This window comes from Sminthopsis crassicaudata, chromosome 5 (genome assembly GCF_048593235.1).
Source record: "Sminthopsis crassicaudata isolate SCR6 chromosome 5, ASM4859323v1, whole genome shotgun sequence".
NCBI lineage: Eukaryota > Metazoa > Chordata > Mammalia > Dasyuromorphia > Dasyuridae > Sminthopsis > Sminthopsis crassicaudata.
This window is the reverse complement of record NC_133621.1, coordinates 266,699,701-266,719,572: the sequence shown is the minus strand read 5'-3', so window position 1 is coordinate 266,719,572 and position 19,872 is coordinate 266,699,701. Positions and strand designations below refer to the sequence as shown.

General features: G+C 35.2%; 1 protein-coding gene across 6 annotated transcripts in view; it reads right to left on the bottom strand.

The window, feature by feature from the left end:
- LOC141544580 (ankyrin repeat domain-containing protein 26-like) overlaps nt 1-19,872 on the bottom strand; it is a 132,903-nt gene that overhangs the window by 92,605 nt on the left and 20,426 nt on the right. For 5 of the 6 annotated variants that reach the window (XM_074270953.1, XM_074270956.1, XM_074270951.1 and 2 more), the window contains exons 5-8: nt 7,420-7,557; nt 6,377-6,492; nt 6,042-6,081; nt 185-254 (exon numbers count right to left, since the gene is read on the bottom strand). In XM_074270953.1, coding sequence (XP_074127054.1) covers nt 185-254; nt 6,042-6,081; nt 6,377-6,492; nt 7,420-7,557 — 364 coding nt within the window. The remainder of the gene's footprint in view (nt 1-184; nt 255-6,041; nt 6,082-6,376; nt 6,493-7,419; nt 7,558-19,872) is intronic. The other variant, XM_074270952.1, reaches the window with a different exon arrangement.

Genomic DNA, 19,872 nt, shown 5'->3' with positions numbered 1-19,872 from the left:
CAAGACTAAAACTTATTTGCTTTTACCTTATTTGAGGTAAAATCTCAATCTATTAAAGTTCATTTGGGTCTTTAATGTGTTAAACACTAAAGAGATTATATTTACTATATAGTTTTTAACAAATCAAAGCACCCTCCAAACTGAAATTTAAAAGTAGGAAAAAAATTCAATAAAGAAATCTTACCTCCTTTTCAGAACTAATTTTGTCATCCACACTTGGCCAGCAATCATCAGCTCCTGGTTTTTCAGGGAGTCTTTTAAAAAGAAACCAAAAATTAGTAGTTTTATTCCCAGAAGACAATCAACAAGGAAGGCCTCTTAGGTGTTTGTTACAAGGTGCTTTACCACCAAATGACACATTACAAAGAATGACTTAATATTTCAATCATTCCTATTCCAAGACTCATTTTTGCCAAGAAGATATCAGTGTAGAGGCTATCAGTGGATATTTCCTCCAGGATAATCTCTTCCTATTTTTACACTTCTCTAAAGTTGACAAATGAACATAAAGGGTCATTATACATCACAGAATCAAAACCCTACAATCTATTTGTAATAGGTCCCTGTTTACTGTGCCTTTGTTATTAGCTTCTGACAAACATTTTCACCGAGTTATTTTTTCTTAAAGTTACCCTCCCCAAGTTTCAACCCTACATATGAGTTGTATCTGTTGCTGTTCAATAATTTCAGTGGTGTCTTGACTCTTTGTGACCCCATTTGGCATTTTATTGGCAAAGGTACCAAAGAGGTTTGTCCTTTCTTTTCCCAGCATTGTTTCATAGATGAGGAAACTGAGGCAAACAGGATTAATTGCCTTGCCCTGGAGTCACAAACTAATAAGTATCTGATCCAGATTAGAACTCATAAAGATGAGTCTTGTGAATTCCAAGGCCAGGACTCTACTTACTGCTTTCCCTTTTTGCCCTTTAGATACATGAATTGCTCATACATTCCAGGCTCAGAAATGTATTTAATATAAGGGCAACCATTCCTAGGTATAATATAATCATTGATGAACCTGGTGTAATCTATGATAGAATATCAACCATTTGTATAATAAATTAAGACATATGCTTTTTGGTTTGGAATGTCCATTTCCTACCCACCACTAATCCAAGTGCACCATTTTCTTTAGGACCTAATCGAAGACATCTCCTTACAGAAGATTTCTATGAACCATTGAATCCGAAAAATCAATTCAGTAAAAAATTTACCTGGTTCTTTATATGCACATGCAATAAAATTATTAGTCTATCTTCCTTGCTAGAAATATTTGGTACATTTGCTGTGGTAATCTGCTTTCAGGGAATTTCAACTCTACATTTATCAATTTATTTGGGGAGGAGGGGCAGGAGAGTTGGGTTCAGAATTCAAGAGACTGGGGTATATATGACTTGTGATGGCTTGATGCAGGGAACTTCCAGAGAGGAAATAATGCAGATTGGCAACTGTTGTTTGTCAGAGAGTTGCTGGGAACACTTGCTGAGGGAAATTGAACCCAGTTTTTCTTTACTCCCAGATTCGCTCCCTTGCCCAGCAAACCCAAGGTCTTTCTCTTTTCAGTTCCTTAGGATCTGTTACTATCAAGACAGTTTTCTTTTTATAATTCTAATCCTTTATAGACACCCCCAATTTCCTTTTTCTTCTCCTTAACCTTGCCAACTGACTTTCCATATTTGATTTTGTTTTTGTTTTTTTTTAAAACATCCTCCTTTTCAGCTGAAATCCATCTCCAACCCCTCCTCATAGCCTTCACGTTATCCTCTTATGTCCTCCTCTGTCTTTTCAAATCCTTCTCCTTGGGCACACTTTCTTTACTTCCTTTAGATAGAATCTTCAGCTCGAGTCACTTCAATTTTTCAAGGTCTCCTGAATTTCTTTATTATTATCTTTCAATTTTATCTTTTTTTCTAAATTCTCAAGACTAAAAAATTATATTTACATTTCCTTCTCCTTAAATTTAGATCTAAAAGAATTCATTCTGTCCCCATTCATAGGAATAATGTAAATAATGCAACAAGTCTGTCAACCATAATCCCATACCATAGAAGATCTGTTTCCTGGGACTGTTTTATCAGCATATCTAAGACTAACTCAATCATCTCATTAAGGATCCTGCAACTACAAATAGACACAATCTACATAAGAGTTTGTTTTTACTAAGTCCCTCTCTGTCCTCTCCCAACTTCTCCCTAATTGCCTCCTTACTCTCTAGATCAACATGCTACTTCCCTCACCCACTTTCTTCTAACTTTAAAAAGCTAAATTACTGGAAGCATCTTGCTCATTCATACATGATTTAACCCATGAGTTTCTCATATTTATAAATGCCATCCTTTGTGGTTGTGATAAATCTCTCTGGTGAATTGATTACACTACAAATTGCTCTTTCAACTGATGCCTGGGTACTTCATATATCTGATATTTCTTTTTTATACAAGTAGAAAAAAAAGTATCAAATATTCAGCTTTTCTGCATGACAGTATTCTTCCCACTGACCTTCTGACACAATCACTCCCTTTTTTGCCTCTTGTATTTTCTCTTTTTGATTTATTTTTTTCAAAAACTTCTATGAATAATCCATTCTACTTGATCATCTAGAACTAGAAAGGCTTTTCTCCTTAAACTTCTTCTCTATTAAGACTTCTATATAAATCTTGTAACTGGAATCAACAAAGAGAATAGAATCTGTGGGTCACTGAAAAATAACATTCTATACTGTGGGAAAATGAGGTCCCTAACAACTAATGCTTTGCCACATCAGCTTCTAGGAATTTCAGAGATTTTTTAAAGACTATCCACTTCTCAAAATGCAATGCCAGATTCCCCACGTCTCTAATTGGGAACAATTGCCAAAGGTTCAACTATTGTTGTCCATGAGGGGTCCCAGCAGAAACCATTCACCAGAATGGCCCCTCTTCTTTTTTATTACTTCTCTCCTTGCTGAGAAATTTCCAATTCCATTTATTGTCTTGACTTAGGACCTTGGTCCCAGTGACATTCCCTCCCCATGTTGATAACTCCTTTCCCTGAGCACTTGGATAAATTACCACAAGTATAAGATGATACCTATTTGCACTGCAGATGTGCCTAAAAAAGCTTATGAGAAATGCATCTCAGGTGATTAATACATAGTACAGCCATATAAAAGAACATAGCTGGTTCATTCTTCATCCAAATAGAATTATTTTTAATAGCTATATTGGGATATTGTGGCTAGGAATTAGATATGGGATAAAAATGTAATGGATTCAAGTTCTTCATCACATACTAATTTTGTAAACCCAAGCCAGTACCTTAATTCTTCAGTGTTCCCAAACAAAATTCTTAATACAGTTGCCAATCCAATAGATAAATCAGCACACACAAAAGTGGTGGGAGTCTGGTGTTCAGTCCCAGCACAGCCTAGACCAGCAGAGTCCAGCCCCTGTCAGCACAATTGATCAACTAGAGCTTCATTGGGGCGGGACACAACTAACAGCTCCAGGGTTGAAAAGAGTGCCTGGGGTCAGATTCCTATCAAGATTTTTGAAAACAGCTGCACAAAATTGTTGAAGTATGGGAGGATGCATCCTCCATCCTGGAGACAAAGCTCTACTTTAACAAACTGTCAAAAGCCTAGCAATAGATTAGGAAGATGAGCAGAAAATAAGAGTTTCTGACATCTGAAAGTTATAATGGTGACAAGGAGGATCAAAACACACCAGAAGATGATAAAGTCAAAGCTCCTACATCCAAAGCTCAAAGAAAAGTAGCAATTGGATTCAGGCCATGGAAGAGCTCAAAAGGGACTTTGAAAATCAAGGAAGAGAGATAGAGGAAAAATTAGGGCAAGAATTGAGAGAGTGCAAAAGGAAATACAAAAATCTAATGAGGAAAAGAATGCATTAAAAAGCAAAACTGGTCAACTAGAGGGAGGAGGTAAAATCTCACTGAAGACAACAATTCCTTAAAAAAACAGAATTGAGCAAATGGAAGCACATGGACTTTATGAGGCATCAAGATGCCATGAAACAAAACCAAAAAAAAGTGAAATAACTTATTGGACAAACAACTGACCTGGAAAATAGATTCAGGAGAGAGGATTTGTAAAGTATTAGTCTAAGCTGAAAGTCATGATCAAAAAAAGATCCTGGAATCATATTTCAAGAAATTATCAAGGAAAACTGTCCTGATATTCTAGAAGCTGAAGGTAAAATAAAAATTGAAAGAATCAACTGATGACCTCCTGAAAAAAGATTCCAAAATAAAACTCCCATGAATATTACAGCCAAATTCTAGAACTCCCAGGTCAAGGAGAAAATAAATATTGCAAGCATCCTGAAAGAAACAATTCAAGATTAGTGAAGCCACACTCAGAACACACATTTTAGCAGCTTCTACTTTAAAAGCACTGGAGGGCTTATAATGATATGCTGGAGACCAATAAAGCTAGGATAGCAACCAAGAATCACCTACCCAGCAAAACTGAGTATAATCCTTCAGAGGAAGAAGCCATTCAAGCAAGATTTTCACACTTTTGTGATAAGACCAGAGCTGAAAGGAAAATGTGATTTTCAAATACAGAACTCTGCAGAAGCATAAGGAGATAATCAGGAAAGTGAAATCATAAAGGACTTGAGGTTCATCTGTTTATATTCCTACATGGGAGGAATAATACTTGTAACTCATTAGAACATTTTCTTTTTTATGGAAGTTAAAAGGAGTATATCTAAATAGAAGGCCCAGGTATGAGTTGAATCTGGAGGGATAATATCTTTTTAAAAATTAATGAACTTAAGAGATGAAAGGGGAATGTACTGACTAAAGTGGAATGGTGAAAAGTATCTGCCATTTAAAAAAAAAGAGGAAAAACTTTTATAATAAAGTACATGAGGGGAAGGAGAAGGTGAGTGAGTGCACCTTTCTCTAATCAGATTGTCTCAAATAGAAGTAACATACATACTCAATAGGGGTATAAAATCTATCTTACCCTGCAAGAAAACAGCAGCAGAATGAGATGTGGGCAGAGGCAGGAGAGAGATAAAAACGAGGGCATTTTAGGGGAGAAATGGTCAGTAGCAAAACACTTTTGAAAAGGAAGAGGATGAAAAGAGAGAGAGAATAAATGGGTGAAAATACAATTAGCAATAGTAATTGTAAAAAACAAATTCCAAGCAAGAATCTCTGATAGAATATTATGTTTTCTGAAAAATGATGAGTAGGATACTCTCAGGAAAAAAAAAAGAATTGAAAAGTTTTCTATGAAGAAAGTGAAATGTACTACATACAAAGAAATAGCTCTGTTCTGGAATAAATAGATGTAAATGACTTTGTTATTCTCAGAAGTAGAATATTCCCCATGCACTCTAAAGAACTTATGAAGAAAAATCCCATCCATAACGAGAGAAGGAACTGATGGTGTCTGAATATGGATCAAGGCATTCTCTATTACTCTATATCTTTATTTTTTTCTTAATTTTTATTGAGGGTTTTTATTTTCATTAGGGTGGAAGATCTATGCTTTCTTTCATAACTTGACTTTTATGGAAAAGTTTTGCATAATTTTACATGTGGTTACTTAATTGTGTGTGGGCGTAAAGGAGAGAATTAGAACTCAAAAAATCTTAAAAACAAATATAAAAAAGTTTTGAATGTAACTGGGGAAAATATTTAAGAAATTAAAGGAAAAAATAAAAAAACAAGCAGGCACGTGTGCATGCACACATGTATATATATATATATATATATATATATATATATATATATATATATATATATATATATATAGTGTACATACATACATGTGTATGTTTATTAGTGTGTTTTGCAAATTTTTTAGTACTATATATTTATACACGTAACATATATACATATTACCTATTAGATGTGTAGTAAACCTCATTTTTTGAAAGATAATGAAGATAAAATATGGGAATTGGTTAAATTGAAGATACACCTTTTGGGGACATGAGAGTCTGCTTTGCTTTGGATTGAAAAACCTGTTGAAGATGGATCATGAGGATTAACTAAAAGAAATGTTAACTTGCTGTAAAACCTACCTTTGTATAGAGGCTTCTGAAGAATTTTCTTCTGATATAACTAAAATACAACAAAAACTTAAATATTAAAACATGAAATTAATATGAAAAGCATAATTTTAGAGCATTTCTACAAAATTTTTTGAGCAATGACAATATGATTTAAACAGAACACAAACACTGTTTTTGTCATTTCAGGGTAGTAGGTGGGTAGGTAGGTAATTTAGGTAACCAAAAATAAATCAGTGCTATGCTTTTAAAATATAAAATGGAAATAGAAAAAATAGAGAACATATGAATTTTAAAATTGTTCTACATTATTTTTAATATTATTTATTTGGATCAATAAATTCTACCTTTTTTATCCATGGAAGGGGTACCCAAAACAAATCCGGTATTGGAAGCCTTCTCTAAATTGCTGGCTTGGAGAGGAGGGAGTATATATTGTTCAATTTGTTTGTGATAAATATGTCTAAAATAAAAGATAAAATATAATAAGTCTATAGAAATCAAGATAAAATTATATATGACAAGTGTATGTATATTTCAAATCAGATCACCAAATTTTTATTGTTTTAACAAAGTCTGAAGAACAAAATTAATCATTCACACTAGATGCAATAAACATCTTCAGAATCAGTATTATAGTCATTAATTAATCAGTATTAGGTCATTACATCTAATGTCTCTATTTTATCAATTAAATAACTCCATTCTATAAAGATTACTCTTGTCTAAGGTCACACAGAGGGTGAGAGGCATGATCTCTCCCCAGATCTCCTGACTCCAAATTGAGGATCCATTTATGATCCTTTTTAGTTAGCACTCATGTGAAGGCATCCAAGACATAACGTGATTTTACCTAAAACTAACTTTAGGTCTCGTACAATTAAGAGAGGTAAGCAAGAAATTAAAATAGAAACAAACACAAACAAACAAAAAACCCTACAGTTTCTATAAATGTGCATTATTATTAAATGATATAACTTTTGTGAAGATGTATATAAAACATTGGACATCCTTAAAAAACTACAAAAATGGCAGCTATTTTCATTATTACCTCTGAAAATTCTAATCTGATACTGTGACTCTACCTTGTATCCTTTCTCTTACTTATTCCCTCCTGAACTTTGATAACTTAAATTTGCCATTTGATCAATTTCTTCTTAGTACCCTTAAATATGAAACAGGTAGAGGTCTGTCTGCTAGAGGCTGCCCGTTTTCCTGGGGCTATGCTGAAGCATGCGGCAGTTCTCAAGAACTGGAGTTCGCCAGGGTATTTTCCAGACAATTATTATAATATGCAACTATGAAAGCCAGATTCACTCTCAATTTTATGGAGGAAAAATTCTTTTAGATGCAGTTATATAAAGACAATTAGAATTATGTTAGCTCTTACTGAGGATAATTATAGATCCTAGCATATGTCTCAGCTGTCCGTCCCAATTGATCTTTGATAGTGAGATCAGCATTATGTTGAAGAAGAACACTGACCATTTCTGTGAATTCCGAACTGAGGGCAAGCATAAGGGTTGTTCTAAAATAACAAAGAAACAATTTGCCTTTAAAAATTCAATAATACCATTTAACCATTTTTGGATATGCTTCAATAGAAAGATTTCATATTCTTCAGTAATAATACACATGTGGAACATAAACAGGAGTACTTTGATTGTTCAAGCACAACATTATGAGTAGCACTGAAAACTAGAAAAAAAGAGCTTTTTTGGTCCCCTTTCAATTTTAGTAGAGATTGTCAAATTTAAGGGTACATAATAGAAAAAAAGCTATGTCAACATTTCTAGTGTGAAACACTTAAGGATTTTCAGGCGGTTTATTGGCCTTAGAAGTAAAGTGGAGGCTCTTTGAAAATGATTAGAAATAATCTCCAAAGTTCCAACACATTGTAGAGATGTCTATTGGTTGTGTAAAGTGAAACCATCACAAGCTATTTTGTGTCTTAACAAACTTTCTGAAAGTCTCTGAACATGACCACTACATAAAATTCCCAATCCCTCTATTTTTGTCTGCCTGCATTTTGGATTTCCTTCACAGGCTAATTGTACTCTATTTCAAAGTCCGATTTTTTTTTTTTGTACAGCAAAACAACTGTTTAGACATGTATACATATATTGAGTTTAATTTATACTCTAATATATTTAACATATATTGGTCAACCTGCCATCTTGAGCGGGGGCAGAAGGAGGGGAAAAATGAGAACAAAAGGTTTGGCAATTGTCATGTTGTAAAATAACCCATGTATATATCTTATAAATAAAAAACTATTTAAAAAAACTATCAGATGGTAAATAACATTTTCCTATGATTTTCAGATTTGGAAAATTAAAGAAGAGAGAATTGTGTATTGAATTTGCAAAGGCATTAATTGTATTTTTAGAAGTTTAAAGGGCATGTTTTATTGATTTTCTCCTTTATAATATGGAATAAGGTTTAATTATTGTTAGTCTAAAGGTTAAATGCTTCATTGCCAATAAATAAAATATTTTTTAAAAAAGATATTTATTTTGAACCATTTAGTTTTTTATCCCATAGAAATGTTAACTCTCTTTAAACCTATATTCTCTGATTCTAACTCTCTAATATCACACCTAATAGAGCACCAAAGGGAATTAAGAAGTCTATTTGTGTGGGAATTAAAGAATGATTTGAGATATTGAAATAATGGAATCATAAACTGGTTATCAGTAGTTAATGTTATCATATATCTATAAAGATATATGATAACATTTTTCAACAAGTTAACATTCAGTCAAGATAATCAAGATAGCAGAGTAAACAGTAAATCACTTTTAACTCTCCCATATTCACCTCCACAAAACATGATACAATACAAATCCTATAACAGTAGAAACATCAGTCTGTGAGACCAAGAATAAAGGAAGATTGGCAGGAAAGGTCTCACTTGAATCAAAGGGAAGTGCAGTCCAGAACAGGAAGCATCCCAGCAAACCAGGAGTGAGCCCCACCTCAGCAAACCAGCAGTAGATCTTTAGAGTACCAGCTCACTGATCCAACATCTGGGTTCACCATATACTTTGGCACAGTCAGGGTAACAGGCAAATTACAGCTATGAGAACTGCCACATGCTTCAGCATAGCCCCAGGCAAATTGGCAACCTCCAGAAGCCAGACCTCCATGTGCTTCAATGTAGCCCTGGGCAAGCAGGTAGACCCAAACCTATAGGTACCTAAGCAAACAGGCAGCCACCAGTGGTCCCTGGAAAAATGCAGAAACACTTCAACAGCCTCAGCAGATGGCAGATGCAAACACTAGGACACTGGCTCAGTACCCAGATCCCTAAAGCCTCCAACAGTATCCAGCCACCCTACCCCATCCTACAGAAAAAGGGGAAGTGGTTTCAAGCACAGAAAGGACTCCTAGGTGAGCTCAGAAGGTAACTCAGGAAAAGTAGAAGAAAAAAATCAGGAAAAAAAAAATTAACTTTTCTTTGGGGTTTTGCCTATGCATGTTTTGACTTTGCTATCCTTTTCTGAGTTTATATCTTGATCTTTTCCCCACAATAACTTTCTATGCTCAGATTCTTTTTGTGATCTTTTTTGCTCATCTTTTGGCACTGCTGCAATTCTCATAGCATACTTGGTACTGGCTGAGGCTATAAGTGGTGGTGTCTGGTGTGTACTCAGGTCCCTGAAGGGCTTCTGCATCCTCAGTCCCATACACCAAAAGATGTGGTGATCCAGTCACTGGCAGCTGCCTGTTGTTTAGGCACTTGAAGATCTGGGATCTACTTTACCTGGGGGCTGCCCTGAAAGGAGGAGTGGCCTCTGGAGACTGCCTGTTTATCTGGGGCTACACTGTAACACTTCTCAAAGCTACAGTCTCTCTGTTCCCCTGACCATACTGAGGTATTTGGGGGGTCCTAGTGTTGCCATTTGCCCATACCACCATACAGGTGCTCAGGTTCTACCTATGGCTGCTGAGCTAGGGCTTGCTACTGCCTTATTTGCTGCCTTGGACTGTCCTCTCTTTTTCTCTCACATATTTCCTGCTGATCTGCCAAGTTTCTTGGACTCACAGATTGCTTCTTCCCATCTTTTTGATGATTATACTGTACCCAGATTGGTTTCGGAGGCAAATATGGGAGAGTTACAATGATTTCCTGCTTATTCCTCTAGCTGGACTCCCAGAGTCATTCAAGATTATTAAACGTAGTCTTTTCAGATCCCAATGCAGTAAGATTAAATTCAACAAAGGGCAGTAGAAACAGAGATTAAAAATTTATTGAAAACTAAATAATCAAATCCTAAATTATAAGTGGGTCAAAGAACAAATCCTCCGAATCAATGCTAGATCAAGCTTCTGAATGGAATCTGGAGCAACAGAACCCACAAACATTCAGAGTGTAATAATTTTCCAATTTAAGATATCTTGGAAGGTCTTCAGCAAAGATCTGGCTCAATTGGGCAGGGGGTAAATGACCCAGTGTTGGCTACTCTTTTCTTGTTCAAAAGGCCAGTTTATCAGCAAACCATATGTGAAACCTTCAACACAACTACAATAAATAAATAAATAAACAGACAAACAAAGAAATGACAAATGGGACTTAGCCAGGCTCACTCAGCCCAATGATTTTTTTTTTCAGCCCAATATTTAAATCTGCAGTATCACTGGCCCCAGCAGAATCAGTGAGAGGCCCTTGTTCCCTTGCAAAAAAGAAGATTGGGACAATCCTCTCTGTTCTGTACTTTTAAAAAGGAGCAAAAAGTAACAAGATGTCTGACCATAGAAAGCTACTATAGAAATAGGGAAAATCAGAATACATAACCAGGAGAGGCAACATGCCTTCAGGTAAAGCTCAAAGGGGTATGTGAACTGATCTCAAGAACTCAATATCAAAAAGCTTTTTATCAAGAGTTGGAAATGAATCTTAAAGGAAAAATGGAAGAAAAATAGGGAAAATAAGTGAGAGCTATGCAGGAGAAAAGCTATGTAAGAGAAAAGTTGGGAAAAGGCAACAGGCTGGAAAAGAAAGCACAGAAAATGACTGAAGAAAACAAATCCTTAAAAAATGAAATTGGAAAAATGGAAAAATATATGGAATAAAACAATTTCTTAAAAAATCAAATTGGCAAAATGGAAAACGAAAATAATTCTTAAAAACAAACAAACCAAAAAACTGTTGAAATGGGAAAAAAATCCACTGGACAAAAATCCCTTTTCAAAGTACAACTGGTCAAATATAAAAGGAATGCTAACTGAAGAAAATAAGTCAATAAAAATTAGAATTGGACAAACAGAAGTGAATGACTCATTGAGATATCAGGAATCAGTCAAATAAAAGCAAAAATAAAAAGAATAAAATAAAGAAAAATAGAAGAAAAATTAAAATGCCTCATTTGAAAAAAGTTCCAGCAAAGTCAATCTAAAAATTATTGGACTACCTGAAAGACATGATAAAAAAAAAAAAAGAGTCTGGATAACCTTTCAAAAAAATCATTGAGGAAAACTGCTCTTATATCCTAGAACCAGAGGGTAAAATGACTCATTGAAAGAATCGATGGATCACTTCCTGAAAGAGACCCCCAATATAAAAACTGAAAGGAATATTGTAGCTAATTTCTAGAATTAAACTAATTTCTAAAGTTATCAGATCAAAGAGAAAATATTATAACCAGTCAGAATTAAACAATTCAATTATACTGAAGCCATAGTCAGGTTAATACAAGATTTAGCAGCCAATCACTTCTTGGAAGAGATCCCAAAATGAAAACTCATAGGAATATTAAAGTAAAATTCTGCAACTCTCAAATCAAGGAGAAAATATTGCAAACCTGCAGGAAGAAACAATTCGGTTAGAGTGTAGCCACAGTCAGGATAATCCAAGATTTAGCAGCTTCTACATTAAAAGGCTAGAGTGTTTGGAATGTTATTCTAGAGAGCAATGGAGCTGGGTAGGATTGCAACCACAAATCACCAATCCAGCAAAAGTGAGTATAATCCTTCAGGGGAAAAGGTCATCATACAATGAAATAGAGGATTATCAAACATTTGTAATGAAAAGACCAGAGCTGAATAGAAAATTTGATTTTCAAATACAGGCTTTTTGCAAACATAAGGAGGTGAGGACTTCCGGCCAAGAAGGCAGCACAGAGGCAGACAGCTGCTTGAGCTCTGCGTTTTCTCTCAGAACTTACTTCATGACAAGCCTAAGAATTAATTATTGACTGGAAAAGAAACTCACAAGTAATCACCAACAGAAGACATCCTTGAAATTCGCCAGAAAAGGTCTGTGATTGCTCTGGGGAAGGGACAAACAAGCTAGGTGCAGACTGAGGGCAAGCAGTGAGAGCCAGCCAGGCAGCTCACACAGCTCAGACCAGAGGGAGGATGGGTACGATCTCTCCCGTTTCTGAGAAAAAGACTTTTACCCCAGTGTGAATGTTCCATCTTGGCAGCAAGCCAGGAGCAGCAGAGAAGTTGTAAACACCGGAGGTAAAGAATAAAACCCCCATAAACCTAGCTTCTCTAAACCCGGCCACCCCCAAACCCCACCCAGAGTGACTCAGCACCTTCTTAGAGCCTCAGAGCCCAGATGCAGCACAGCCATCACTGTCCATCTAGTGCCTCGCTGCTGACTCCCGCAGTCTGTAACTACTATTAGGCTTCAGGTGAAGCCAATAAAGCAAGGGTAGCCATCCTCATCTCAGAGCAAGCAAAAACAAAAATTGATCTAATTAAAAGAGATAAGGAAGGGCATTATATCCTGCTAAAGAGTAGTATAGATAATGAAGCAGTATCAGTATTAAACATATGCTCACCAAATGGTGCAACATCTAAATTCTTAAAAGAGAAATTAAGAGAGCTGCAAGGAGAAATAGACAACTATAATAGTGGGAGATTTCAACCTTGCACTCTCAGAATTAGATAAATCAAACAACAAAATGAATAAGAAAGAAGTCAAAGAGGTAAATAGAATACTAGAAAAGTTTGATATGATAGATCTTTGGCAAAAGCTAAATGGAGACAGAAAGGAGTACACTTTCTTCTCAGCAGTTCATGGAACCTATATAAAAATTGATCATATACTAGGACATAAAAACCTCAAAATCAAATGAGTAAGAAATAGTAAATGCATCCTCTTCAGACCACAATGCAATTAAAATTACATTTAATAAAAAGCCAGGGGAAAATAGACCAAAAAATAATTGGAAACTAAATAATCTTATACTAAAGACCGATTGGGTAAAACAGCAGATCATAGACATAATTAATAACTTCACCCAAGAAAATGACAATAATGAGACATCATAACAAAATGTGTGGGATACAGCCAAAGCAGTAAAAAGGTGAAGTTTTATATCTCTAGAGGCCTACTTGCATAAAATAGAAAAATAGAAGGTCAATGAATTGAGTTTACAACTAAAAATGCTAGAAAAGGAACAAATTTAAAAACCCCAGACAAACACGAAACTTGAAATTCTAAAAATAGAAAGTGAGATTAATGAAATTGAAAGTAAAAAAAAAAAAAAAAAAACAAAAAACAAAAAAAAACACTATTGAATTAATTAATATAAGAGTTGTTTCTATGAAAAAAACCAACAAAATAGACAAACACTTAGTGAATATGATTTAAAAAAGGAAAGAGGAAAAGCAAATTGTAAGTCTTAAAAATGAAAAGGGAGGGGAAGCAGAGCCAAGATGCCAGAGAAGATACACGTGATTTTGTGACCTCCCTTCTTCCCTCAATACCAGTTAGTTAAATCAGCCTCAAAAATAACGCTGGACTGATAGAAACCACAAGGACTGGAAGCACGACTTACCAGCTGAAGAGAATCTGGAGTTTCAATAGAAAAGGTCAGTTCCCAGGGGAGGAAGAAAAAAGGCCAGCACAGACAGGGTGAGGTACTAGCTCACTGCACCGATTTGGGCTCAGGAGAACTCAGGGATCAGAGAAGCCACTGAGATAGAAGAATCTGGCACAGCCTGTTAGCTCTTCTCTGCTTATAAAACAGCAGCTCAGAAGAGAAATCAAGGCACTTTAAAATATAAAGCCAGATACTAGAACCACCCCAATCCAGAAGTGACTCAACAGATCTCAGCACTGCAGGTGTGGCTAACTTGGCTTGGGCTGTCCGGGGCTTCACCTGGGAGTAGTTAAGAGCTTTAAAAGCAGGGACACACCACAAGGCAACATCTAATTCACATAGTGCCTGGCTCACCTGGAGGCTGTGGAAGTCAGCCACTGAAGTCCCAGAGAAGAGGAACCTTTGAAATAGGTACTGGAGTTTCTGGGCAGACAACTTCCAGTTTGAGCGCAGGGGCTTTTTCACATCAGCTGCTGACATCCACACCCCAGGGGACGCATTGGCTGGGCTTTGTGTCACCTTTACTGTTCAGTCTTAAACCTCAGGGAAGTCTCTGGGACACACAGCAGGGGGTCCTTCACTGGGAAACCCTCATAGTGCAGAAACAGCAGTACTAATCTCCTGAGGCGCTTCCAGGGAGGGGGAGGGAAACTCTGTCCCAGAGCTCTCAGGAGCCTGGCATCCATCCAGTCTGGGAGGAAGCTGGTAAAGAAATAAATAAATAAATTCTTACCCAAAGGACAGACCCCAAAAGATTTTTTAGATATGAGTAAAAAGCAAAAAAGAAGTATTGATTCCTTCTACACAGAGAAAGAGTGGGTATCCAACCCCAAGGAAGTTAAGAGAAGAGAGTCTGCAGATAACAGCCTAAAGGGGAATGATACCTGCCCCCATCACATAACTCTCTCCTAAAAGAGAAAATTAAAATTTTAAGAGAGTTTGAAGAAAAATGGGGAAAGGAAAGAGAAGTTATGATAAAGAATAACAACGTTCTGAAATTTGAGTTGGAAAAAATAAAGGATTCACAGGAGATTCAGGGAAACAAAATTTGTGAATTAGAAAAGGTTAAAAAATCACAGGAAGGTAGGATTTCTGAATTGGAAAAGATAAAAAATTCTCAAGAAAGGATTTCTGAATTGGAAAAGATAAAAAAGTCTCAAGAAAATAGGATTTCTGAATTGGAAAAAGAAAATAATTCTATAAAAAAATTATGGAAATGGAAAAAAAAATTCAATAGAGCAAAATAATTCATTTAAAAACTAAATTTGGCATCTACGAAAAGAACTAAAAACTGTGAATGAAGAAAATAACTCCTTAAAAATCAGGATGGAACAAATAGACATGAATGATTCATTGAGAACCCAAGAATCAGTCAAACAAAACAAAACAAAACAAAAAAAATTAAAAGCTGGAGAATAACATCAAATACTTACTGGGAAAATCTATAGAAATGGAAAATACATCTAGGAGAGATAATCTGAGGATCATTGGACTTCCCAAAAACTATGACCAAAAAGAGAGCCTAGATTCTATTTTACAAGAAAGCATCAAAGAGAACTGTCCAGAGATAATAGAAACAGAAGGGAAAATAGGCATGGAAAGAATTCATCAAACACCTTCTGAAAAAGACCCTTAAAAAAAATTCCACAGAATATTGTGGCTAAGCCGCAGAATTACCACACAAAGGAAAGACTATTGCAAGCATCTAGAAAAAAATCAATTCATATATCAAGGGGCCACAATAAGGGTCACTCAAGATCTGGCTGCCTCCACATTAAAAGATCGAAGGGCCTGGAACCTGATATTCAGAAAGTCAAAAGATCAAGGATTGCAACCAAGAATAAACTACCCAGCTAAGTTTAGCATTTTCTTCCATGGAAGAAGATGGTCATTCAAGCAAATAGAGGAATTCCATATGTTTCTAAGAAAAAAAAACAGACAAACAAAAAATTTGATCTACATCCACAAGACTGAAGAGAAACAGGAAAAGGTACACAGAACCCTTGAGAACTGTATCTCTGTTGTGGATATATAGAAAGTCCACATAGATAATTTGATTTTACTGATGTTAAAAAAAGGGGGGAGTAGTAACGGGAAGGGGGTAGTATAAGAAAAAGGGGAAGGAGTGATAAAAAGTAGGAAACTACATCCCAGGAAGAGGCATAGAAAATATACCATATCTGAGGGAATTTAGAGAGGGGGAGGAACATTGCATGAATATTACTCTCATCAGAAGAGTCTCAAAGAGTAAATAATTGACATATTTGTTTTTCAGAGAATTCTCTCTCACCTCATTAAAAGGGGGGAGAGGAAAATGGAAAAGGAAAAGGGGAATAAGGGAAAGGACTTGGAAGGAGGGGAAGGGATACAAAAAAAAAGGGAGGGCTGCGTGGCACAAGTGGGGTCTACAAATTAAATATAAGGGAAGGGGTTCAGGGGGGTCAAGGGAAAAAGCATAATCTGGAGATAATATGATGGCAGGAAATACAGAATTAGTCATTTTAACTATAAATGTGAATGGGATGAACGCTCCCATCAAACTGAGATGGATAGCAGACTGGATCAAAAGTCAGAACCCTACAATATGTTGTTTACAGGAAACACACTTAAAGTAGGCAGATACATGCAGAGTAAAGGTAAAAAGTTGGAGCAGAATCTATTATGCTTCAGGTAAAGCCAAAAAAGCAGGGGTAGCCATCCTTATCTCAGATCAAGCAAAAGCAGAAATTGATCTAATTAAAAGCGATAAGGATGGAAACTATATCCTGCTAAAAGGTAGCTTAAACATTGAAGCCATATCAATACTAAACATATATGCACAAAGTGGTATAGCATCTAAATTTCTAAAGGAAAAGTTAAGAGAATTGCAAGAATAAATGGACAGTAAAACTATAATAATGGGACATCTAAACCTCGCACTCCCAGATTTAGACAAATCACTCACAGATGTAGACAAATCAAACCACAAAACAAATAAGAAAGATATTTAAAAAGTAAATAGAACATTAGAAAAACTAGGTATGATAGACCTTTGGAGAAAACTGAATGGCGATAGAAAGGAATATACTTTCTTCTCAGCAGTTCATGGATCCTATACAAAAATTGACCATATATTCGGACATAAAGATCTCAAAATTAAATGTAGGAAGGCAGAAATAATAAATGCCTTCTTCTCAGATTACAATGCAATAAAAGCTACATTCAGTAAGAAGTTAGGGGTAAAAAGACCAAAAAGTAATTGGAAATTGAATAATTTCATCTTATAGAATGACTGGGTAAAACAGCAAATTATAGAAACAATTAATAATTTCACATAAGATAATGACAATGATGAGACATCATACCAAAATCTGTGGGATGCAGCTAAAGCGGTAATAAGGGGGAATTTTATATCTTTAGAGGCTTATTTGAAAGAGAAAGAGAAAGATTTGAAAGAGAAGATTAACAAATTGGGCCTGAAACTTAAAAACCTAGAAAAAGACCAAATTAAACCCCCCCAACCAAAAATCAAACTTGAAATACAAAAATTAAAAGGAGAAATCAATAATATTGAAAGTAAAAAAAAAAAACAAACAAACTATTGACTTAATAAATAAAACCAAGAGTTGGTTTTATGAAAAAGCCAATAAAATAGATAAAACTTTGGTAAATCTGATCAGAAAAAGGAAAGAGGAAAATCAAACTGTTAGTCTTACAAATGAAAAGGGGGATCTTTCCACCAATGAAGAGGAAATTAGAGAAATAATAAGGAATTACTTTGCCCAACTTTATGCCAATAAATTTGATAACTTAAGTGAAAAGGATGACTTCCTCCTAAAATATATGCTTCCTAGATTAACAGAGGAGGAGGTAAATTGCTTAAATAGTCCCATTTCAGAAAAAAGAAATAGAACAAGCTATTAATCAACTCCCCAGGAAAAAATCCCCAGACCAGATGGATTTACATGTGAGTTCTACCAAACATTTAAAGAACAATTAGCCCCAATGATTTATAAACTATTTGAAAAAATAGGGGATGAAGGAGTCCTACCAAACTCCTTTTATGACACAGACATGGTACTGATACCTAAACCAGATCGATCGAAAACTGAGAAAGAAAACTACAGAACAATATACATTGATGCTAAAATCTTAAAGAAGATATTAGCAAAAAGACTTCAGAAAATCATCCCCAGGATAATACACTATGATCAAGTAGGATTTATAAGAGGAATGCAGGGCTGGCTTAATATTAGGAAAACTATTAGTATAATTTACCATATTAATAATCAAATTAATAAAAACCACATGATCATCTCAATAGATGCAGAAAAATCATTTGATAAAATCCAACATCCATTCCTACTAAAAATGCTTGAGAGTATAGGAATAAATGGACTATTCCTTAGAATAATCAGGAGCATATATTTAAGACCGTCAGTAAACACAATATGCAATGGAGTCAAACTGGAACCATTCCCAGTAAGATCAGGAGTGAAACAAGGTTGCCCACTATCACCATTACTATTCAATATAATACTAGAAATGCTAGCCTCGGCAATAAGAGCCGAGAAAGAGATTCAAGGAATTAGAGTAGGAAATGAGGAAATCAAACTATCACTCTTTGCAGATGACATGATGGTATACTTAGAGAACCCCAAAGACTCTGCTAAAAAGCTACTAGAAATAATTCAAAATTTCAGCAAAGTGGGAGGATACAAAATAAATCCACATAAATCCTCAGCATTTTTATATATCACCAACAAAATGCAACAGCAAGAGATACAAAGAGGAATTCCATTCCAAACAAATGTTAAGAGTATAAAATATTTGGGAATATATCTACCAAAGAAAAGTCAGGAATTATATGAGCAAAATTACGAAACACTTGCCACAAAAATAAAGTCATATTTAAATAATTGGAAAGATATTCAGTGCTCTTGGATAGGAAGATGACAATACTCCCCAAACTAATCTATTTATTTAGTGCTATACCAATCAGACTCCCAAGAAACTATTTTAATGACCTAGAAAAAATAACAACAAAATTCATATGGGAGAATAAAAAGTCGAGAATTGCAATTGAACTAATGAAAAAAAAGTCAGATGAAGGTGGTCAAAGTGTAAGTGATCTAAAGCTACATTATATAACAGCAGTTACCAGAACCATTTGGTATTGGCTAAGAAATAGACCGGTAGATCAGTGGAACAGATTAGATACAAAGGACAAAAAAGGGTACATCTATAGCAATCTAGTCTTTGACAAACCCAAAGATACCAACATTAGGGATAAAAATTCATTATTTGGAAAAAACTGTTGGGAAAACTGGAAATTAGTATGGCAGAAATTAGATATGGATCCACACTTAACACCAAATACCAAGATAATATCAAAATGGGTCCATGACTTAGACATAAATAATGAGATCATACATAGATTAGAGGAACAGAGGATAGTCTACCTCTCAGACTTGTGGAGGAGGAAGGAATTGATGACCAGAGGAGAACTAGAGATCATTATTGATCACAAAATTGAAGATTTTGTTTACATCAAACTAAAAAGTTTCTGTACAAACAATACTAATGCAAACACGATTAGAAGGGAAGTAACAAATTGGGAAAATATTTTTAAAGTTAAAGGTTCTGATAAAGGTCTCATTTCCAATATATATAGAGAACTGACTCTAATTTATAAGAAATAAAGCCATTCTCCAATTGATAAATGGTCAAAGATATGAACAGACAATTCTCAGATGATGAAATTGAAATTATATCCACTCATATGAAAGAGGGTTCCAAATCACTACTGATCAGAAAAATGCAAATTAAGACAACTCTCAGTTACCACTACACACCTGTCCGATTGGCTAAGATGACAGGAACAAATAATGATGAATGTTGGAGGGGATGTGGGAAAAATGGGACACTGATGCATTGTTGGTGGAGTTATGAAAGAATCCAACCATTCTGGAGTACAATCTGGAATTATGCCCAAAAAATTATCAAACTTTGCATACCCTTTGATC